Below are 25,025 nucleotides of genomic sequence, written 5' to 3'. Positions count from 1 at the left end.
TTGTGCTTTCCTCTTTAACTTTCATCAGCATTCGTTTCAAATCATTACTGGTTTCTGCTAGCAGTATGGTATCGTCTGCATATCTTAAATTATTGATATTTCTCCCTCCAATTTTCACACCTCCTTCATCTTGGTCCAGTCCCACTTTCCGTATGATAAGTTCTGCATATAGATTAAACAAATAGGGTGATAAAATACACCCTGTCTCACACCCTTTCCAACTGGGAACCAATAGTTTTCTCCATATTGTCCTTACAGTAGCCTTTTGTCCAGAGTATAGGGTGCACATCAGGACATCAGATGCTGTGGCACCCCCATTTCTTTTAAAGCATTCCATAGTTTTTCATGATTGACACAGTCAAAGGCTTTGCTGTAATCTATAAAGCACAGGGTGATTTTCTTTTGAAATTCCTTGTTCCGTTCCATTATCCAACGTATGTTTACGATATGATCTCTGGTGCCTCTTCCCTTTCTAAATCCAGCTTGGACATCTGGCATTTCTCATTCCATATATGGTAAGAGCCTTTCTTGTAGAATCTTAAGCATTACTTTACTTGCATGGGATATCAAGGCAATAGTTTGATAATTACTGCATTCCCTGGGATCCCCCTTCTTTGGAAACTGTCTAAAATAGCTGACTAAAATAAATAAATACTAGCTTTGTAAATAAACACCAGCTGTCTAAATAAATAAACACTAGCTGTCCTCCTCTAGGATGCACACCTTAATGTGGTGAGGGGGTTTGAGAGTGTTGAAGAAGCTGAGAGCAATTCTGTCAGGAGTCTAGACCAAGAGGCTAGACTCCTAGCAGGGGCACCCAAGGTGGAATGGTCAGAGCTGAGACTCCAGACTAAGATGCATCCAGACTCAGAGGAAGGCAATAGTAAACTACCTCTGAATACCTCTTACCACGAAAACCCTATGAACAGAGTATCCAAAATGCAACACGAGATAGTGCTGGAAGATGAGACCCCCAGGTCAGATGGCACTCAACGAGCTACTGGGGAAGAACAACAGACAAGTACAAGTAGTGCTGTGACTAATGACGCCACTGGGTCAAAGCTGAATGGAAGCCCAGAAGCTGATGTGCAGAGATGCAAAAGGAGAGTCTGGAGTTGTACGACGTACACAATAGGAACATGGAATGTGAGAAGCATGAACCAGGGAAAGTTAGACATTGTCAAGCAAGAAATGGAATGCATCAACATTACAATACTTGGTGTTAGTGAATTAAAATGGACGGGAATGGGACACTTTCAATCAGGCAACTTCAAAATATTTTATGCAGAAAATGAGAAATTAAGAAGAAACAGGGTTGCTTTAATAGTGAGAAGTGATGTAGCAAAAGCAATTAGGAGCTATAACACAAGGTCTGAGCGAGTGATATCAATGAGATTTAACGGGAAATCTATTAACATAACTATCATCCAAGTCTATGCTCCAACGGCAATCACAAAAAAGGAGGAATTGGAGAGATTTTATACAGAAGTACAGGAAGAAATTGATCACAAACCAAAACAAGATGTTCTGATAATCATGGGGGACTGGAATGCAAAAGCAGAGAAGAGAGAAGAACTAGAAATTGTGGGAAAATGGGGCTTAGGAGGTAGACATGAAGCAGCGGAAAGACTTACTGAATTCTGTGTAGCCAATAATTTGTTTCTTGCAAACACATGTTTTGAGTGACCAAAATGATGACTGTACACGTGGACATCACCAAATGGTCAATAGAGGAATCAAATTGATTATATAATTGGTAGCAGAAGATGGAGAAGTTCCATAATTTATGTGAAACAAGACCAGGAGCAGACTGCGGTACGGATCATGAACTGGTAATATTAAAAATTAGAGTAAAGCTAAAGAAGAACAACAAAGCAATTATAATGCCAAAATACAATTTAATTAACATCCCAGAAGAATACAAAGATCAAATAAGGAACAGATATGAGGCTTTAAACTTAGTTGAACCAGAAGAACTATGGAGTGAAATCAGAGACATTATCAAGGAAGAATGCAAAAAGACAATCCCTCTAGTTAAAAAGAGAGAAAGACCTCAATGGATGACTGACGAAACTCCTAAAATGGTTAAACACAGAAGGAAAGCAAAAGCAAAAGGAGACAGAAAATGGTCAGAACCCTAAATGCAATAATACAATTAGTATGTAGGGACAAAGAGAACTATTACAATAGTTATTGTAAAGAAATAGAAGAAGACAAGAAAAAAGGGAAGAACAAGAGCCCTATTCCAAAAGATTAGAGAAATTTGAACCAAGAGTAGGGATGTTGAATAATCAACAGGGGAACACACTGACTGACCAAGATGAAGTAAAAGGAAAAGGGAAGCAATACAGTGAAGAACTCTATAAAAGAGATGCAAGGATGACAGATTCATTCATGGAAGAACCGTACGATGAAAAACCAGAAATTTATGAATGTGAGGTGAAAGTTGCTCTTAAAAAATTGAAAGAAACAAATAACCAGGAACAGATGGCATACCAATAGAGTTGCTACAAGTTACTGAGACTGAATCTGTCCAAATTTTGACAAAAATTTGTCAACAAATATGGAAAACTAAACAATGGCCCACATACTGGAAGTTTTCAATGTACATCCCAACTCCAAAGAAAGGAGATCCCAGGGAATGCAGTAATTATCGAACTATTGCCTTAATAACCTATTATATGGTGAGAAAAATCAACTCATTTGAAATCTGGTGTTGGAGGAGAGCTTTGTGGATACCATGGACCGTGAAAAAGACAAATAATCGGGTGTTAACACAAATTAAACCAGAACTATCACTAGAAGCTAAAATGATGAAACTGAGGTTATCATACTTTGGACACATAATGAGAAGACATGATTCACTAGAAAAGATAATAATGCTGGCAAAAACAGAAGGGAATAGAAAAAGAGGAAGGCCAAACAAGAGATGGATTGATTCTATAAAGGAAGCCACAGACCTGAACTTGCAAGCTCTGAACAGGGTGGTTTATAGCAGATGCTATTGGAGGTCACTGATTCATAGGGTCGCCATAAGTTGAGATCAACTTGAAGGCACATAACAACAAAGCTGTCTACCCACCTGGGCTAAGCTGGCACTTCCAGTGTGACAATGCTCCCCTCCCAACTGGCCATGCTTTTCTTTGCCAATGAAGGTCAGCAGAGGGGCAACTACACACCATCCTAACCATCACTACCACAGCCATCAACATCACTACAGCAAGAACTGTTTATGGCTCTGGGTGGTGCTTTATGGTTCCCCCTGCCCCACTCCCTACACTAGAATTAGTAGTATGGAAGTACAGCTACTATTTAAGAGTACCCTTCACACACATAATGCATGAGTAGTACCTGTGTTGTCTGATGAACCTTGATTACTGATTTAGACTCCAACCAAGAGCCAGTAGGATTCATTTCTGACTAGATTTGCAATACCAGACACACATTGGACATAGTGAGACATGCAGTGCAATCTTATGCATATCTATTCAGAAGTGAGCTCTACTGAGTTGAATAGGACTTACTCCCAGTCCCAGGTAAATTATAGGATTGCAACCTTACTTACTAGTGATATAGTGAAGAAGAACATGGGGGAGTACATATTTCAACACAGCTATGGGGGCTCTCCTGATGAGTTTCGGCACTTTGAAACCTACCACAACTAGTAAGCATGCATAGAATTGTGCTGTAAAGATTTTAAGACTGGGCTGCTAGAATTTGTTCTGTGTATATAAGTCCATTCCTTTCTGTCTATGATGTGCCTCTTTTTAAAGTCAGGAAGCTCACATGAAGCATGAAACAAAAGGGATGTTACTCTATGGTAGAAAATTTGCTTTGCATGCAGAAGGTCCCAGGTTCAGTCCCCAACATATTCAGGTAGGGTGAGACCACTGCCTGAGATCTTCGAGAGCAGCTGCCAGCCAGTGTAAACAATACTGAGCTTGATGGAGCAGTGGTCTGATTCAGTATAAGGCAAGCTTCCCATCTTCCTATGTGTCAAAACTGTATTATACTACCGTTAATTAATCCCCTGAATATTCAGAACATCTCTGCAGTGATGTCATCCCTTTATGCAGAGGCAACAGGAAACCAGATGTCCTATCCTGAAGAGTTTTTTTTAAACTGGGTGCTAAACTAATGTCGAAATAACATGAATTTTCTCCGCCTTAGTATAGTTTATATTCAGTGAATTCACAGGGGGGAAAAATACGTTGTTTCCGAATAGTTAGTATGGCACAGTTTATGTGATGAAAAATAAGTATAATTTAACATAAAAAAGCGCACAGTCTATAAAAATGCTCTTGTTTAATTATCGGTACCAATATTTTTGGCGTCTTGCTCTTAACACTCCGACGCTGCAGATGCCAGTTTGGCATCCTCGCTCGTTGCGTAATTCCCCGTCTCTGCTGTAGACCCAAAGCAAAAGAAACGATTTTTTCCCCAGTGCAGCAAGCAACCACATGCCAGTCTCCCTCCCCCCCGTTACTGTCTCCCTTTGCCCCCTCGTTGACGAAGCCTGGCTGAGTTTGCTTGGCCGAGCCACTCTAGCCAGCCGGCGTTGCCCTTTTAAGACAAGTCGTGTCGGGCCCGTGACGTCAGGGGAGTGCAGCGATCTAGTCGTCGCCGCTGCTGCCCTTCTTTCTGTTACTGCGGGCAAAGGCTTGGGAAGCGGAGGAGGGGTCGCTTCTCCGGTTGCATCGAGCGGGTTTTTCCCCCTTTCTTTTTGCCCGGGGTGAGTCCCTGGCGAGGACGCTGCAGCCGCCTCTGGGCACTCTCCCGCTCTCCTTCCCGCTGCAGAAGAGTTGTATTTGTATTTTTGATAGGGCTTTGCCATGCGCAAAGACCGAGCAGCAACAACCGCCAGCACCAGCAGCAGGAGGAACTTTCCAAGTAGGAACCTAATGGCTGCGAAGGGGGAGATCTAAGAGCAAAGTCTTGTTTCCCATCCTGCCCGGGGAGAGAGAAGGCTGCGAAGCGGGCGAGGGGGGCATCCGGCTACCATGAGACGGAGAACTCAGCACTGATGCCTGCGTCCCTGCTGCCCCCGGCGGGAGAAATCAGAGGTTCTCCCTCCCCTGGGTCGCCGCAGACCTAGAGTGCGTGATACCTCCTCAAAGCCCATCGGAAGAACCAAGAACTCCCAAGCAGTGCTGTGAACTTCCCTTGGACTCTTCAGCCAGACGATTGCCCTCTTCTTTCCATTTCTCTCTTTCCCATAGAGATTGGTTATTATTTTGTGCAATTTGGGGCAGGTGTGTTTAGTTGTTTATATTAAAACACACACACACACACACAACTATTTTTGGCTAATATCATGGCGATGAAAGGGGCTGCCGCAAGCACCGGGATCTTGTTAGTAACAGCCAACGTTGGATCTTTGTTTGATGATGTGAGTATAGCGGGGCTGGCGCGGGTTGCAGGCAACAATGTCGGGGAGTCGAGGTGGTGGTGATGGTGTGGTGGGAGAGAAAGCGGCTTTGTGGGCTGCGAAAGTAGCATACAGGTGGGGCCCTGTCACCGGCTGCAGATGGAGGGCTGGCGGCGGCGAGTTCTAGGGAATTTTCTGTGTATTGTGGCTTTTGCAGTGGTGGGTCTCTGACTGCTTGTGCATCGTTGCTGGAGTGCCTGGCGATCGTGACCGCACAAGCCTACTTCCTTGGTGGCTTGGAAGGGGGGGAGAGGTCGGGGTTTGTCTGGGGTGGGTGCTCTCCCGGTCCTAGCGCCCTTCCTGTCTCCCTGTTTCGTAGCGTCGATTTGCGAGGAGGTCTCTCCCCGTCGCCGCCCCCGCCAGTATATTCCGGTTGTGCTGCTAAACCCGGCTTTAGGGCAGTCGCTGTTGCCAAGTGGAGCCCGGGTCTACGTGCCAGTTCTGGGGACTGTCGCCAGCGGCGACGCCTTGCGCGTCAGAATGGGGATTCCCTTTGGGCCGCCCTGCGCAGCAAGCTGAGAAGGCGGAAGGCGCTTTACTCCACCTCCAAGGGCGCACCTAGCCTGGCTGGCGCGGCACAGCAAGCCGTACTACTCTGGCTCCTGAATCTCTTTTCAGGAAGCTGAGGTTGTTGAGACGGTTGCCCCCGGCCTGGGGAGAGGTCAAGGCCCTCCTCTTCTGTTCACGCTTTGATCGGGTTCCTCGGCAAAGTTCGTTTTCTCTCTCCTTCGGCGCTCCTCACTGGAGGAAGCTGGGGGTGGTTCGCGTTAGGGTCCCAGGACTTGCCCCCTCAACCCTTCGACGTTACCCTTTTAATTGGTCCATCATTTCTGCAGCCGGGTTGCCCATATGTACTTGTGCACAATATTGGTACAAATACTTCTTGTTGTGGTTTTGCTATCACGCTTTGGCTAGAGCCAGTTCATACACCACTGTTTGCATTACACGTGAGAAGTCTCCGTGGTCCTTAGATATGCGATCTGGCAGAAAAATTATGTGTATTAAATGGTGAGCAGGGAGGTAAGCCCTGAAGGAGTTTCCATAATTGTGGTGGGGGATTCTGTCATGAGAATGGGAGGCGTTGTGGACACTATCCATGGTTGTCCAGTAGGCACATGATGTTTCTCTAAGGTGGGGCTGGGAAACCTGCCCCCCCCATGTTGCTGGACTCTACTTTTCATCATCACTGACTATTGGGCATGTTGGCCAGGGCTGATGGGAACTGGAGTAGAACAACATCAAAGGTTGCCCATCCACATCTAAGACCAGTTTCAGAAGTACATGCAGATACCCTTGATTTCTCTCCATGTGACAACTGACCACTTGGTGACTAGTAGCAGAATGAGTGAACTGATTCCCTTAAAAAAGCTCATGCCACAATATGGGATGTTAAGGTGACGTGAGGAGATGCAAAAATGACGTCTGTGGAGTAAGCTCTATGTTGACCCATCTGGGCATAGTAATTCAGGCTGTGGTGTGGTGTGGTGTAGTGGTTAAGGTGCTGGACTATGACCTGGGAGACCAGGGTTCGAATCCCCACACAGCCATGAAGCTCACTGGGTGACCTTGGGCCAGTTACTGCCTCTCAGCCTCAGAGGGAGGCAATGGTAAACCCCCTCTGAATACCGCTTACCATGAAAGCCCTATTCATAGGGTTGCCATAAGTTGGGATCGACTTGAAGGCAGTCCATTTCCATTTTAACCACCCAGTGAAAGTACATGTCTGAACCAATGCTGTGTAAATGAGCATGGTTGGTGATGACCAGGACTGCTTGTGAACACAAGAAGTATTTGTGTGAACTGTGGCTTAGTTGGGAATTAAATCTTACTTTCTTAACAGAATGGGCAGGCTTTAAAATTTTGCATGTTAGGCTTTATGGGAGTGAGAGGTGGTGTGACTATGACAATATAAATGTGTGTGCTATCTACAAGCCAAATTTGTATTCTGGATTGTAGGGAAATGGCTTTCTTTTTATCGTAAAATTGTTTGAGGATGAAAAAAATTAAGCATAACTTAAGTCTGGCTTTTAGTTTGAAAGAAGGTAGTACATTTTGATTTGTTGGAAATATAAAAAGCAAACAAACCATGTTTCTCAGATACAGTATAGCTTTCCAATACAATTATTCAGTACCAAAGGGGTGTGGGGGAAGAGTAGGAAGAAGGGATAAGTAAATAGATGGCTGCATAAGAAAAGACTTCATAAAAAGTGTGTGTGCAAATGAGAGGTGGCTGCTAATCACAAACTACAGTATTCTAAGGAGTAAGTAATAATGTTTCTTTTTCTCTTTCCTATTCTGTCTTAATCTTATTTTTGTTTTGGTAGGGAATAGCAGGTGCAAAAATAATTGATGATGTGTGTTCTTGTGTCAGTTTCACAAGTGTGTTAGCCCTATTTATAATTTTTCCACTGCATGATGCAAATCCAGAAAAGAAAAATCTTGTTTTTCTGTTGGAGAAAAACATCTTCCTATCTAAACATTTGTACGTTTGAGTTCTTTTCTTAGTATAATTTGAAGTAATTTATGATCCAGAAATGATCGTGTTTTCTACTCTCTTCAGAAATTGCGTGCTGATGTGGTAAAATAAATCCAAGTGTAAAGTGTTTTTTCTGTGAACTATTAAGTTGCATCCTGATCCTGGACATCACCTGCTGGGACACATGGTTAAGCTAAGCAAGGCTGGTCTGGTCTATGTCTGACCTATGTACACTGATTTGAGATTCCTAATGGAAGAAAGATGAGATGTAAATGTAATAAAATAAATATATATAACAAATTGTAAAAAGATTTCCTGATACTGCAAGGTTACAGTGCATAGCCCACATATTTGTACAGTCTTAGTAAGTTGAGGCATGTTGTCTTGGAGAAAGTAGATTGCAGCTGTGCAACCTGATCCTAAGTTTACTTGAAAGTAAGGTCCACTCAGATGAATGTGACTTTGTTCCAAAGTGTATAGAAAAGCAGTTTCAGTTCTTAATGCCATTTCTCAAGATTAGTTTAAGGTGTATGATTAATTCTGTGCAAACTGAATATTTTCATTGAATCGAGACAGCTGTTCACATTTAGCAGCCTTAATCGCTAGCTTTATTACTGACATATTCATGCACTCAAACTAATAGAGGGGTAGCTGTGTTAGTCCCATGCAGCAAAAACAATCAAAAGAGTCTTGTGGCACCATAAAGACTAACAAATTTATTAAAGCATAGGCTTTTGTGGACACAAGCCCATTTTGTCAGATGCAACTAAAATGAAATCCTCATGGATTTGACAAAGTGGGCCTTTGTCCACCAAAGCCTATGCCATAATAAATTTGTTAGTCTTTAAGGTGTCACAAAAGTATTTGTTTCAAATACTAAGAATAGGGTGAACAGACACAGGTTACAAAGGCTACTGCAAGCTAGATTGATTCCTGTGTAGTCTTATTAAAATAATGGGCCTGCCTTGCTATAGGTTTGGGATAGCCAACATCCTCCTTATGTTGATGGATTCCAACTCCCATCATCCCTTATTGGCTGGGACTGATTGGTTTGGAGTCCAACAACATCTGGAGGACACCAGGTTGGGGAAGGCTGCTGTAGGTTATGGTCTGAGACTATAGCAAAATTCCACAATGATTTGCAATAACACGTTTACTACTCACTTTGCACTTTATTTTTTCTCAAATTGTCGCAGCTTTCTGTCTTCAGTCAGGTGACTGAAATGTTTTGAAGTCTGAGATGTGTCAGGAGAAAGAGAGCTTCCACTGCCTTCATTCATTTTCGCAGGAAAAAGTCCTGTAGAGCATTCTATTACGTGATCTCAGAAATATTAAGAAAATACAAGATACCTGTTCAATCAGACCAAAGGGCCAATACCCTGTTTCCAATAGGGGATTTCCCAGATGCCTCTGGGAAGTCTAGATGTAGGATATGAATGCAACAGCTCTTCCCCATTAAGTGTCCTGGGCATCTGGTATTCGCTCATGTACTACATCTCAATATGGAGGATCCATTCAGCAATCATGACTGGACTTCCGGGAAGGGTGACTTAGCCTGTGCCTGCTTTTGAGACGGGCTCCTGCCTCAAAAGAAGCTTATTCAGATATATCAGTCAGTTTTTTCTTTTTTTTTTGACTGATTAAACTTCTCCCGGGTAGGGAGAAACGAAGAGATTAACCTCAAAGCCTATTTTTGTTGGGACGACCAGATCTCATTAATTTATGGGACGAGGTCCAGCCGACGAAGGTGGGACGGATTTTCAACAGCAAGCTCTATCTGTTAAAGCGAACGTTCATCTTATCTTCTAAGAGAGAACGCACTAACAGGCAAGCACCCTTCTTTCTATATTTTTCTTTTACTTGACTTAAATTGTTGCTGTTTAAAAGAGATTTGCCAGATTGATCGGTTTTTGACATCTCACTGGGGAGCCGTAACTTCTCTCTGCTACGCACTAATTAATAGCTTATCTCTGTTTTTGTTGCAAAAAGCTGTCCTGGATTTGCATTCTAAAGATACACACAGAAGAGGGATTTCTATTCCAAATTTTTATTTTGAAAAATATTATACTGTTTTGAGACTACTCTCTTTTTGGTCTATTTTATTTTGACGAATCTGTTTCTTGACGATTGCCATTAATTGCTTCGATCCTGGGAACTGCATTTTGTTTACTTAACTATTGGAGAGATAAGGCTGTCTGCTCTGTTTATACTGTGATGTCACCAAGTTTGGAGTATTAACCCAATTGTTGCTGAAATAAGAAGTGGTTTTCCTATATTTTTCTTTTAAAATGGCAATTAAGAAAGTGGCTGAGAATCTGGAAATAACTATGTTTCAGAGAATAATGAATGAGATTGAGATAACGAAAATTGAATTGAGTAAAATGAAGCAGGAGATTAAAGATATAAGGGTCCCTGTGAGAGAGGTGACCCTGGAAGGGGTCCCTGTGAGAGAGGAGACCCCGGAGATTGGAATAGGGGTCCCTGTGAGAGAGGAGACCCTGGAGACTGGAATAGGGGTCCCTGTGAGAGAGGAGATCCCGGAGATTGGAACAAACGTGGAACAGGAACAAGATTTGGAGTCTATGGACTTTAGAAATAAAATCTATTGTTTGGAACTCAATGTTATCTCTGAAGAAATTAATGAAGATTCTAGAGATAAAGTTATCAATGGCATGGATTATCTTCTGGACTGGAATGATGTGATGGAGCCCAATATAGAGAAAATCTATGGAATTAACTGCAGCCATGTGACAATGGAAAAACTTTTAAGAGATGACCCAGTGTATTTTGAAAAAAAGAACAGAGATATGATTTTACAGCAGTATTTCAGCAACTTATTCAGAATGGATGGCAAGAAAATATTTGGGATAGAGGTAATTCCCATCAGACTCTTATTATATGACTATGGCTTTGACAGCAAGATTATTATGGAATACTGATAATGGAAGATTGGATATTGAAATTACTGGACTTAACAAGACTACTGAAGATGGAAGATGGAAAATGGAACTAATAGAGATAATAGAACAATGGCTACTGAAATTACTGAACCTAACAGATTCTGATGTGATGGATTAATTGAAATGTTTATTTTGACTATGGTTATGACAATAAGATTATCATAATTAGTAATGAGATGGATTAATCGATATGCTTATCTGGAAAAAAAAATTGATAGATATATTTCTTAAAGAATTGAAACCTCTCTTTGACTTTTTGTGGAAAGAATAAAGTAATGTTTATGAGATTTGATGATTAAGTAAGATAACTACTGGAGGAAAGTGATTTTATAATATGACTTAAGAGACAGGATTGCTATATATTATAGACTTATAACTGATTTGATCTTTGACAAATGGGAAGTCAATATTTTACTCTTTATTTTTTATTTTTGTTTTTTTTTTTTTCTTCTTTTCTTTTTTTCTTTTTGTTTAACTATTTTTGATTTTGTTTTTTGTCTTTGAATGTTTTATGATTTTGTCTTGTATGTTTTATGAAAATCTGAATAAAAATTATTGAAAAAAAAAAAAAAAGCAATCATGACTAATAGATCTATTAATGATTATTTTCGATGAGTTTGTGTCACTCTTTCTTTCAAGTCATCTAAGGTAGTGGTCATCCGTCGCCACATTCTGTGGCAGTGTATTCCCTAAGTTAACAGTGCATTGTATGAAAAAGTACTTCCTTTTGTCTGCTATGAATATACTGCAGCTCAGCTGTATACAAGGGTTTTATTTCAAAAAATTCTAAAAATATTTTCTCACATGCTAATATGAAAATGCTGGCTTAAGCTGTTAGCCAAATTCTGCTCTGCATAATAAAAGTTACTAATACTTTAAAGGAAAAAAAATAGATGTCAGTGCTTGACATTCTAAGCTTCTAAATGGGATGGGGAAGGGATAGTTTTAGAAGAATAGAATGGTGCCCATCTAGACAAAGTTTGTTATTTTCAAATCCTGTTTAAAACTGGTGAGAGTTCATTTAGTAATGACTAACTTGTCCTGTTGTTTTTAAGGGGACTTAAGCGAGAGTGACAGCACAGTCCTATACATGTTGACTTGAAAGTAAGTTCCACTGAGTTCAAAGGAACCTACTCCCAGGGCAGCTGGTGTAGTATTGCAGCCTATATTTCTGTGTACTAGGACGAGCATTCTGTTGGGATGTGGTTGATCCACAGCTCTTGGTGGCGATTGTACAAATATGCCACACTGTGTACTACAGGTACACTTATGGCCATAATCTAGCACTGGTGATGGGGGTACATTCAGAACTGAGCGAAGTTCAAAGTGTGACCTTGCTGTTTCATAAAGCTTCACCCCAGTTTGATCTGGGCCCTGACCACTCTGATTCTGGGTTTGGCTTAAAATGGGTTTCAGCCTTGGTGATAATGAGCCTGCCCGACCAATCCTTCCCGAGCAAATAATCCTTACCATTGAGAAGAGGAAGAGAATTACCAGTGGTGAGGAAGGCTCATTGGAGAGAGGGTTGGCCTTGCTGACCTGGCCTTAACTGAAAATGATGCTGCTGAGCAGCCTTAGGAACATCCTTTCTTGTCTGCGAACATGAGATTTGTAATTCCTGTGGTTTTCATTTCCTGTTAAGGAAAGGCTGGTGATGTTTCTTATCTCTCATTCAAGTCCTTCTTACTGCCTGTTCTCACTCTTCCTTTTCAAAGACAGGCCTTTTTAGGAAGTGGTGGGGGTGCTGGCATTAGGAATGGGGGTGCTTCACCCATATATTTTGTCCTCAAGCCTTTTGTATGGATGGGCATATTTAGTAATGTGATTACCTCACCTTGGGTCCAAAGCAGTTACAGCGCAGACACAGGGTTGACTGCCTCAGTAGAATGAGGCCTAGAATGTGGTAACACCCTGATTAGAAACTAGTTTTGTTGACAGGCCATTTTGAGAAAGTGATCTGGACCAAGACTCCCCCCTCCCCAACAATCTGATGCCAAATCCAGAGTAGAAAAGCTGTATGGGTCAGCACAGTGTTTGAAGTGGGGTCAGAAGGCATCCCATTTACTTTCAATGGATATAAATTAATCCGGCCTACTACTGAAATGAAACTGTTCCACTTCCTTTTTTGTTTTGTTTTGTTCCTCCTCCTGCTTTAAGCACTGGATCAGCAGCTTTTATAGCAACAGGTCTTGGCAACAGGGCTCAGATTTGGTGCTGGGCTTTCCAGTTGCCAGTCCCTTATAGAAATGTCTTTGAAATCAGGGCCACAATTAATTTATACTCTAAGTTCCCAGAGTGCCATAGTGGGGGGGAAAGGGTTTCTAAATAAACACTAGAATGAAATAGACCTGACAACAGAGTGAAAGTGTTTAGCTTCTTTAGTGGTGCCTATAAATTGACTAGAAAGTTTTCATTGCCCAAGAACATACTGTTCCCATCGTTATCTGGAAGCCTGGTAATTCCTGGTTTGCTGAACCCAATCTGAATGCTTCAAACTACACAATCCCTGCTGACTGTTCTTAAGAGCTGCTCCTTGGTGAGTCTCCAGTAATTTATAATGCCATACAGAGACTAAGAACTACCCTTTACTTTTCTTGGATGTGTAATTTGCTAGCTACACTAGAATGAGAGAAAACATGCTGGGTTCCCCCCTCCCTCTCTGGCACCCTTGTGACACAGTACATCTTGAACTGGTTCCTGTGGATTGGAGGTGGTAACCTGCAGTATTTGTATATGTCAAGGGGTGACTAAACATTTTTGACCTGGGTGGGGGGCACAAAAGCCTCAGCTATTCACCCTCAGCCAGGCTTCTGTGGGGCTGCATGCCAGTAGCGGGTATGCTCAAAAATAAGTGTGCCCACCCACCCTCGTGCACACTCATGTGTAGGCGCAGGTGCAGATCCCCCTCCTCAGTTGATTCCATCTTTCCTCAACAAATGATTAAGGTGAGGACCTGGGAGGCTGATTTGAATCCCTGCTAGGGTGCCCACCATCCCAGCACTGTGTCTCCTCCCCCCCTTTTTGCTGCTGCTATCAAAATTGGAGAGGTCTTGGAGGCCAGAAAAATTGACCCAGAAGGGAATAGGTTTTAGTACTTGAGCTTAGCCACTCCTGACATACGTTCACAATTGCTGAGGGTATGTGAACACCCTCTAGTTTAAGGACTTGGTTTCTGTCAAAGAGCTGGTACTAAAATGTTTTTCCAAATCAGATCCTGGGTGATCTCTGTCCCCTGTGAAATGCATCCCTTAACAGTGATTGAAAATCTTCTGTCAGAAGACTTTCACAATTGGTAGGGATCTTCTAATGTTATCACTTAAGTAATGCGTGTTTTGAGAGGTACAATTTCGTTGAGAAGTAAGTCTCGGTGGTCAATAGGCTTACTCCTAGGTAAGGGTATATAGGATTGAAACCTTAATTATTGTCTAAATCTGCTGACTTGTGCATACCTGAGTTCCTAGATAAATATGTATGGCATATGTTGGGGCTTCTCCAGATTGCCTATTCATTGAACATTCATCCTGATTTGCTTGCACAAAGCTTATGGAGAGGTTAGATTATGTCTAGTCTTTATTGAGCATTTGTTCTGATTTCTTTGCGGGGAGTTTATGTGACAATAAGCATTCATCCTGATTTGCTTGTAGAGCATCTTTCTGTTAAGTAATTCATTCATCTCACACTTTACAATGCATTTCCTCATCACTTTCCTAACTGTAAAAAGTCACATTATTTTTTAAAGCAGATCTGTTGTGCTAGGGCAACAGAGCACTTTAATCTACTTTAATGGCCAAAGCTAAATTTTCCAGTATGCGCCTGAATCCCTTCCACAAAATACTGTCTTGAAGTACCTGTTGTTGCATCAGTGAAGCTTATATGTTCCTAAAACAGAGCATTGCCTCTCTATGTGTGAAACATGAAAATTAAATTCCACTTAAAGCAACTACGTGGAGTTCAGGGTGGGAAGAGAACAAGTGGTCTAAACATTTTCGGCTGTTCTTATTCCTAGCTTGTTGCTATTGGAATCAGGACTGGGAATTGAGCGATCAAAAAATTGGAATTGTGACAATAATTAAAATACTGTTTTATGAAATGAAATATGACTAGTTTCTAACTCTTAAGCTCTGAGGTTTGACATTTATAAACTCACAGATGACTACTTTATTTGTTTCTTATTACTTGGAGGGGGGAAAAGCATCTGTTGTATATTTGATCATGAGATGATAAGCGTACAAACGAGGAACTGCTATTGGTGGATGTAAACAAGTCATTACATTTAAGGGATCTGACTGAAAAACGATTTTTCCCTCTTCCTGATTTTGTTTACAAAATTAACTTTTACATGGTTTTGAAATCTAATTGGTTTCATATATTATGATATTGCTGAACCAAGAATGTGCTGATTGTTTTCCTTTTTGTTTGTCCCCATGTGCTAACTAATTGAACACTATCAGATTGCAACAGGTCCAGCTTTATAGAAGAGATAATGGAAAATTTCTGCTAGCTGAACATTTGCATTTACCTGTTCTGTGTGATGCGCTCTAGAAGATGTGTGTTAGCTCACTGGGGATCTCGACTGAGTTGTAAATGGGTAGAGATGTGAGATGGGATTGGGAAAGCTGTACAAACAGGCAACTAGACCTAGTGTACTTTTTCATAGAGGTATTTCTAAACAGATGTTTGATCTGGTGTCCTGTGTTTACAATGCTCATTTGACTCTAGTATGTTGTTCAAATGATACCAAGTCCCAGGGGTGGCTGTTTCAGTTCCCCCCGCCCTCTCTCTGTGTGTGTGTATGCAACTATTTCCCCCTCTGTGTATCTCACTGAAAGGAAAGAATGATTACACAGAATGATTTCACACAGGCTCAGTGAATTTCACCTTTGGTTAATGTATCTCTTTCTCTAATTTACAGATATATGGCAGTGTACTTGAAATTTGGCTCTGCAGTAGCTCTTGGCTGCTTGGTTAGGGTATGCTTGGTATTGCACAACTGCTTTTGCCTTGAAAAAAGTCAGTCTTAGAAGAGAGTCTTGGGCACCTTGCAACTAACAAATTTATTATGGCGTATGTTTTTGTAGTCCATGAAAGCTTATGCTGGAATCAATTTGGTAGCTTTTTAAGGAGCCACAAGACCCTTCATTTTTGATACGAGAGACTAACACAGCTACCCCTCTGGACATTCTTAGAGAGAATGGTTATAAGCCATGATGGCTGTGCTTTGCTTCCATAGTCGGGGGCACTGTGCTTCTGAATACTGGTTGCTGGAACCTGCAGGAGGAGAGGGTGCTCTTGCACTCAAGTCCTGCTTGCAGACTTCCCTTGGGCATCTGGTTTATTTATTTATTTATTTATACCCCACCTTATGGCCAAAAGGCCCTCAAGGCGGCTTACAAAAACACGAATATAACAACACATCATAATACATCAATACAATAATGCAGTTCTCAAAATTAAATAACAAATAACATTATTAAAAGAAAAGAAAAAACATTTAAATGTGTCAGGATAAGAGAACCGCATTCAGCCAGGTTTTTTATACTAGCTATGCTCTGCTCCGGAGGTAAGACAGTCTCAATTTGAAAGGACACAAGTAGGCTCTTTTTCAGCTTTTTCAAGACCTGATCTTTGTGACTCCCAAAAGTGCCGTCCTCCATTTTGTAACTTAGAGAGGAGAGACCTTTCGTTTTCCTCTTCATGCAGTATGAAGTACCTGCTTTGCCAGACTTGGATGAGGTTGGTGTATTTGCGCAGAGAGCCCTCGAGCACCATTTCCGTCTTCCTGCCTGCCACCAGCCCCCCTCCAGTGCCACCAGTGCTCCCTCTCGGAGTGGCTGTGGCTGAACTGGGGCTGCTGCTGTTCCCACCACCTCCATCAGGCCTCCCAGTTGGTGCAGCTGCTGCTCCTTGCCGACCCAGGAGCCCCCGACTGGCGGAGGAGCAAGGAGAAGAGGCTGCCAAGGTGGGGCGGCTGCTACTTCGGCGGCTGCTGTTACTGCCGCCACAGCTGTTTGCTCTTCATATTTAGCTTCATATCCATCCAGGTTCAAAAATGCAGCTCCCCAGAATTCCGCCTCTCACTCAGAAGCCAGGTTGACTTGCATTTGCCTCCCCACAACTGCTTCAATCTCTCCCACTATTAGTGAGAGCTGTCCTTCAGCCACCTGGATATTGTCATTCCAAATGCTGGTTGGCCCCTGTGTGAACAGGATGCTGGACTAGATGGGCCACTAGCCTGATCTAACAGGCTGTTCTTTTGAGAGGACTACGATTGTGTGTTTGTATGCATCATCAGATTAGAAGCGACTTCGCATGTCTCTATTTTATTATGTTTTATTTCCCACTTTTTTTCCACGTGCATGAGGTTCTCAAGGCAATCTTTCATCCAGGCATTGATCAGACCCAAATCAGCTTAGCTTTAGCAAGGTTGCTGCATCATGTGTCTTGACCAGACTCTGGGACCAATTCTGCATTAGAAATGACAAAAAAAATTACAGAGCAATCCTGTACTCCTGTGATGCAAGAGGTGGATAGAGAAGATATGCTAGCAGAATGGCTGCCACATACTGTGTGAAGTCAGCCTGGGAGAAGGAAAAATACAACACCAGAAAATACAACATGCTTCAAAAATGGCAGACACCCTCAGAGTCTCTGGAAACACTACCACTGCCCACCCATCAGATTGTACTGGCAACGGTGTCCACACGCTGCCCACATACACAAAGAGAGCTGATGAAGTCATGACAAGGAGGTATGCCCCAGCACGTACCCCGCACCACAGCACACATAGTGGTGCCATAGCACCCCAGTCCACCAGCCCTGGCAACACATCCAGCATTAACCTGCTTCTGTGTTGGAAAAAACAATATGTTTTTTAACCTTTTAAAAAAAATAATTCAAAGCTTTAAAAATGTTTTTAAAGTTGTTTTGTTTTAATGTATTTTAATGTCTGTTTTTATGATATTTTAAAGTGTTTTTAGTGCTTTTGTTTGCCACCCTGGGCAAGGGCAGGATATAAATCAAATAATAAATAAATAAATAAAACCCCACTGCTGCCAGTCCCTAGACATCCCTGCAGTAAGGGGTTTAAAATCCCTTTCTGCTCCTCCCAAACACTGTAACACAAGCACAGCATGGGGGAGGATGAAGAACCCACACAGCGCAGTACCCACATGACTCCTTGGATAGGGGCCAGCAGACAATACACAGAGCTTTGATTCAAGAACCACCCAGGGAGGGAAAGACTCTTGCTAAGCAAACAAGGGAAGGGGCCAGGAAGACCTCCTTGAACCCAGGAGTGTCAAACAACTATTGCCTAGTGGTGAATAGCCCCTTTTGGGGCAAGATGCTGGAGAAGGTGGTGGTGGATCCTCAAGCATGCTTGGAGGAGACTCAATATCTGGATCCATTTCAATCAGGCTTTAGGCTCAGTCATGGCACTGAAACAGCTGTTATTGTACTGGTTGATGACATTTCTTGGGAGAGAAATGGGTGGAGTGCAATGCTGCTCATTCTTTTTGACCTCTCAGCGTCTTTTGATACCATTGGCCATAGTAGCATTCTGGAATGGCTCAGGGAGGTCTGGGATGGGGCACTGTACTCCAGTGGTTCTGTTCCAGGGACATTTCCAGAAAGTAGTTATAGGAGGCTACTGTTCAATGCTGTGGGAGCTTTCCTGTGGTGCCATGCAGAGTTCCATCTTGTCCTCCATTTGTTCCAGGTTCTTGAGTCTAGGAGATGGGAAGATGGCCCATTTTGGATGGGGTTGCACTCACCTGGAAGGAGCAGGTTCATAGGTTGTGGGTATTCCTCGATCCAGTATTGTCTCTAGAGGCTCAGGTGGCCTCAGTGGTTAGGAATGCCTATTTCCAGTTTCGACTGGTTCACCACCAACTGCCGATGTTGACCAGATATGACTTGGCCACAGTACTTAATGCTCTCGTAACTTCCAGACTGAATTATTGCAGTGCTCTTGAAGATAACTTGGAAACTTCAACTGGTCCAAAATACAGCAGCCAGATGACTGGTTGGGGTTGCTTTTAGAATTTGTATAACCCCTGGCATTGGTGCCAGTTTGTTTCCAGGCCCAATTTAAGGTGCTCTGTTAGTGTTTAAAACGACGTAGGTCCCAAATATCTGAGAGACTGCCTCCTTCCTCACAGACCATCTCGGATGTTAAGATCAGCAGAGGGGGCCTTCTTTGTAGTTCCGCCACTCTCAGAAGTTCAGGGTGGTGGTGGCGGCCTGGGAAAGAGCTTTCTCTGTGGCAGTGCCTAAGGTGTGGAATTCCCTCCTCACAGAAGTGCATCTGGCACCTTCACTGTGAAGTCCTTTTTGCAAATGCTAAATACTTGCCTCTACCGTGGCCTTTGACACTTGAGAAGTTTTCAGGACTCACCCTATCCCTGTGATTGTAATTTGTTTTAATTGGCTTTAATATTAAATGTTAAACGGTTGTAACCCGCCCTGGGACCTGCCAGTGAAGGGTGGGTAATAAATTTAGTAGCAGTAGTAGTAATAATAATTATAATGGGAGCCACAGACTTGTATAGACAAGAGCAACCTCCAGTGGCTCACTGCATAGGGCATGGGGCTAAGAAGCAGAAGAGTAGAGTTTGAGCCCTACTAGGGGGGAAAGGAGGCACAAAGTTCCACTCTCCTTTGTGCATGTCTAGCAAAACAAACAAAATACCAAAATGCATTCAGGTCAGGGGCTAAAGAGAGAGTGAGCTCCCATGACTCAAAGACACACACTGCAAATGCAACAGACTGGTTCTCTAACTACTTAGCCACAGCAGAAGACAGGTGTTTCTTGCATTCTGCCCATGTATCAGAGCTTCAGCCAAATCCAAAAATTTCTCAGCTGGCAGAACTGAAGTATAGGATTGTGCCCTTATTCTCTTTCAGATTTTTAACGGTGCTGCCAGTATCCTCTTTTTGCCCAATCTAATTTTTTAGCTTGTTTTCCCCACCCATCTGTCATGATATTGGAAAGCAAAGAAATGTAGAATATTGGAATTCTTCTGTAATCTCAGGTGAGTTCTCTTTCATTGAAAGTTCAGTTGTCAAAGTATTTATTGCTGTTCCGGGGGGGGGACTTTATGATTTCAGCAATTAGAACATATATTTCATATGATTTGTAAATACAATACATGCATTATGTATTTATGGGCTTAACTGTTCAGTGATAAGCCTCCCTGTAAATTGCTTCTTGTTTTTATCTTTTCCATTGCTGACAGTGCTAACATGAAGAGTTTAGGTGACCTGTGTGCTATTGGTGGCTTTTCTTTTCCCCTCCTCTCTCTTGCGTGTGTATGTATTTCCCCCCCTCCTACTTGCAATGTTTACATCTTACTGAAAATATCCACAGTCACTGTAGAACAGAGACACAAGGGTGTGTATATATATATGTGTGTATTTGCTTAGACAACAGAACTTTTACATTAAAACTGATGTTAGAATGCTTTTTCTCTTCCCCCCCATCCCGATTGCTTTCATAGAATTATATAGAACTTCTTATTTTCCTATCATGTTATAAGGCCTTTTTCTTTTGTCATGGCCAGTACATTAAGGGAAGAATCAAAGGACAATTGTTAAGGACTTTAAGTGGTTTTGGCCAAAAAAATAGCTCCCTATGTCATCTTTTAGCTATATTCACTAATAGGCAAAAAAACTTGTGGTTTAAGAACGTACATATAGCCAACAGGTATTTCTATCAAACATTAAAAAGCAGGGAAATTGGGGAACTATAGTGAATGCACCAGGGGAGCAGGAGACCTGACCTCCCTCTCTGAGACATTGTACTGCCCTACAAATTTGTCAAAATGCAAACACAGTTTGGGTTGATCTTTCACAGTCCCATCCACTTCCTGTGTAGCTTGGAAGAATTTGGTGACATGTGCCTCTGAATACCCATCTCACCCTGTCTGACTCTCCACCTCCTCCCTCATCACCTCCTACCCACCCACAGAGCATGAGGGAAGAGCGATGCTGCACAGAAGCCCAGTTGAGGCACATGATTTTCATCTATAAATCAGAGGAGCAGAAGACTTCCCCTGCTTCCCCCCCCAGTAATGCTGGAAACATTACAATTACTCCACGCAAGTAATAAAATTACTCTACATTCTATTACAATCAAAATTTAAAGGAATTACCCACTCGTTCCTCAAAAAAGTAATGAATTACAAGTAATTTGTAATTAGTTACTTCCAAACTCTGGTGAAGGGTGCTGAGTGCTGCTAGAAGATGCCCTTTTCTCCTTGCAGAGCTTCAATCAGAGCTGCTGACTGTTAAACCACTCTGGCCACTGGAGCCCTGTCAGGGGAATAGGGCTCTCATCTCAGCACCCTTCACAAACTACACTTCCCAGGATTCTTTGGGGGAAGCCAAGACTGTCTAAAGTGCAATCAAGGTCTGGTGTTGGTGTGGCCCCTTGATTAGGCAAGCCCAGCAGCTGTGAGTCTGGCTTTTAGAACACTGACAATTGGTTCTTACTGAGCATGCCTGACATCATTTAGTTCAATGCAAAATTTCTTAAATGAATGAAAAATCAGCCATGCATTTTTTAAACTTTTAAACTGAAGAAGATAAAGATCATAGTATGGGGCAAGGTCAGTAATAGGATTACAGGTATTCTGTGAACATGGCTGATTTATAATTAATTTCAACAAATTTTGAGAACTCTGACAGAAAAAAGTCCAAAAGGGGTCTGGTTTTTTCCCTCTCTTTTTACACTTTGAACTCTCGATTCTCTCTGACTGGTTTGTATATTGCCATGAAAATTTAGAGGGTTGTTAAGCAAGTGTTCCTGAGTCCAGGACTATACGTTTTGTAAGGTTCTGTTTTGAAATGAGCTTATGGGAAGCATCAGAATGGGAAGGGGGGTATTTTCAATTTCATATTGCAGAATGCGAAAAATCCATACTCACTATAGTATACAGCCACTATTGTGGCTGTATAATTAAGACAATGCTCCAAACTTTAGTCAGACTTACTAGGGGAGGTACAGAAGGCATTTTATTAAAGTATCAATATCTTAACTCTAGGCCCCATTTGTGTGGCCTCAGCTGTATTCATTATTTATACTCTTTTCTTGCCTTTCCTTCAAGAAGCTTGGGAAAATATATGTGGGTCACAACAATCCTGTGAGGTAGATTAGGCTGAGAGAAGGTAAATTGTCCAAGGTCACCTATTGAACTCGGTGGCTGAGCTGGGATTTGAAACTTAATCTCCCCAGGCCATGTTTGACACAACATGCCACTGACTGTTGGTTGTTTCTACACATAGCCTAGCACTGTGCAAACAGAGGCCTCCTTAATTGGGGGTCACGTGTCATTTCACATTTGGACTCATATGATTGGTTAGGGATTTGTATATGGAAAAAATACTGTCGTACCCTGTGTTTCTTCATTCTGGCTTTCCTGTGCATTTTCATAATTTTCCCCCAAGTGTTTTTTTAATTAAGCTGGAGGAATTTGAAAACTTTTTAATATGATTTTCCTATTTGAGATGAGCGGGAAAAGAAATAGTGGCAAATGAAAAACAGAACTTGACGAATAACCCCCTGGGCTTATTCTGCTTGCATGTAGTGGTCATTGAGGTTCAAAACTGTATGTATCATACTTACTGTGCTTCTAATGCTATTGGACAATAAAACCTCAAAGTGGGACTGAGGAAGGAGAGGATCAAGTTTTAGTTTTTCAGTTTAAGGGACTTTTAAAGGAAGGAGCGTGGTCCTTCAATCTGCTGATCCTAGCACTTGATGTTTTATGCAGAGTTCCAGGTTGGTGCCAGTGTCTGTCCTCGGCTCCATAAACCTGCTATATTTGTGTACCTGGTCATGGATCACAAGCCTCGGCATTTTATTATATGCATAGATCTTGCCAGCTACATGGTTGAGCTTATCCGTGTGTTGATAGTTCTGTTTTCTCAGCTGATGTGTACGGAAAGCTTGTGTAGTTGAATGCTTGGGGAAGGTGTAGAAAAAGGAAAGATTGTCTTAGATATTATATTTAAGTGTCATTAATCTATCTTAATTGACTTCTCGCTGGCTCCTATATTAACAATATTCTGAGAAAAATATTGTTGCACACATCCCAGTTCCGTAAGTGATGAGAAATTTCATAGGCAGCTCTTTCCTGGGTTTGGCTTCCTTTGGAAGGAGAGATGACTGGTTAAGACTGTTGGCATTTGTGTAATATTTGAGGTGTTTGTGTAATATTTGAGTTTATTTACAAGTATACAGAAAGTGTATAGATGGTGACAAATGGCTTAACAATTTTTACAAGGAGAAAATCCACTGTTTCATATGAGATCACACACACACATCTATCTTACATCAGCGTGTGTGTGTGTGTATGTGTGGGAATAAATCACCACCTACAAATGGCTTTCACTTTCCAGGGGAGTCTCTAACTATTTCTTAGCCATTCTGGGCCATTTACCTGTAATTTCTCTAACAAAGATGTAGTTGGCAGAGGTTGGCTAGTGATAATTGACAAACATCCTGGAGCATTACCTACAATAAGGGTGGCAAGGCTTGGCCAGCATTCATAACATTTTTATAGGATCCAAGTAGGTGACAATTGCATAAGGAAAAAAGTAGCTTGAATTTTTTTCATCTGGTCCAGATATCAGGTTTCAGGATTGTATATGTATGTACCGCCTTCAAGTCGATTCTGACTTATGGCGACCCTATGAATAGGGTTTTCATGAGGCTGAGAGGCAGTGACTGGCCCAAGGTCACCCAGTGAGCTTCATGGCTATGTGGGGATTTGAACCCTGGTCTCCCGGGTCATAGTCCAACACCTTAACCACTACACCACACTGGCTCTCTTTTCAGGATGGAGCTATGTGCATTTCTTGTTTGTTTTATTTTAAGGAGAGGATGCCTTTTAAAAAAGAAGAATGTGCCAGTCATCATCTATACCACATGAATGGGCACTGTGATACTTCCACATAAATAGTCATACTGCATTTTATAAGTATGGACGGGAAGTAACTTTCCATACTAAAATATTAATGCTACTGCTCAGTCAGCTATCGCCGTCCAGTGGGTAGTTAGGTGTTCAGCAGTCATGTAAATGGCTGCTTTGTTGGTCATGTATGATGGGTAAGAATTGCATCAAGGTGATCAGACAGGAAAACAGTAGGGGAGAGAACCCTGCCTGAAACCCTGGAGAGCTGCTACCTGTCACTTGTAGTCAGTATTGAGCTAGAGGGTCTGGCTCAGTAAATGGTTCTCACTATATTTTCTCCTGTTCTTATATTCATTTGTAATTTAAAAGAGATGGCTGTCTAAAAGGGGGGGGAGAACTGGTCTATCACAATTCCTAAGAGAATTGTCTGTAGGCGAATTACATGAATCCTTTTGGCACTGTCCCCAAGCCTTCTCCACATCTATAAAATGAGAATAGAGACTTTCCTTGCATTATAGGGAAGACAAAGACAGTTAAAGACAGTTTCAAATTGAGGTAGTGGTAACCATCCTGGACCCTGTGTTTGTCATCTAGAGCCCTTCTCCATGTGCCCCTTTCAAGGGAGGGGTGGAGGGTAGCAACACAAGAAAGAACCTTTTTGGTGGTGGCTCTTTGCTTGTGAAATGCCACCCCCAGGGAAGCAGGTGTGGTGCCATGATGATCTATTTTTAGGCACCAGGCAAAAAGTTTTCTTTTTACCCATGCTTTTAGTCCTTAATTTGGAGGGTATTAGATATACTTGTGGCCCCTTTCTTAATTTATCTTTTAGTGGGGTGGGTTGTGCTTTTTAAAATATGAGTATGGATGTGTTTTTAGATTTTCATTTTTTATACTTGTTTTTTATGCTTGCATCATTTTGTAAGTCCTCTGGGTCACTTCTCAGGGAAAAAATATAAATGCAATAAAAAATAAAATACTTGTGCTTTTAATAACATAACCACCCATGCAGCAAATATGCATTCTTCCAAGGAATTTCTCAGCAGAAGTTGTATTCTCTGTTCTCAGTACTTTATTTTTAATCTACCCTTTTTGTTTTCAAAAAGCGAATGTTTTAAATGGAGAAATCTAAAAGGGAAATGTTAGATTTCTTTACCTCTCTATTAGCATATATATTTTTAAAAAAGGTTCCCTGTCAAGCACCTTTCTTTAAGCCCTCATATCTAAAGCTCTGTTCAGGCATTGCTACT

The 25,025-nt window shown here is 41.9% G+C and overlaps 1 protein-coding gene across 4 annotated transcripts in view; it reads left to right on the top strand.

Annotated features, from left to right (window-relative positions):
- The first annotated feature begins 4,606 nt into the window (after nt 1-4,606).
- The window catches only part of INPP5A (inositol polyphosphate-5-phosphatase A), a 390,659-nt gene continuing 370,240 nt past the window's right edge, over nt 4,607-25,025 (top strand). For 2 of the 4 annotated variants that reach the window (XM_061635629.1, XM_061635628.1), the window contains exon 1: nt 5,324-5,389. Coding sequence is in view for 2 of the 4 variants with exons in the window: in XM_061635625.1 (XP_061491609.1) it covers nt 5,315-5,389 (75 nt within the window). In the remaining 2 variants the exon portion in view is untranslated. Of the gene's footprint in view, nt 5,390-25,025 lie in introns of all 4 variants that reach the window. The other 2 variants (XM_061635625.1, XM_061635624.1) reach the window with 2 other exon arrangements.

This window comes from Rhineura floridana, chromosome 7 (genome assembly GCF_030035675.1).
Source record: "Rhineura floridana isolate rRhiFlo1 chromosome 7, rRhiFlo1.hap2, whole genome shotgun sequence".
Classification (NCBI taxonomy): domain Eukaryota; kingdom Metazoa; phylum Chordata; class Lepidosauria; order Squamata; family Rhineuridae; genus Rhineura; species Rhineura floridana.
This window is presented reverse-complemented; position numbering and strand designations above follow the sequence as displayed.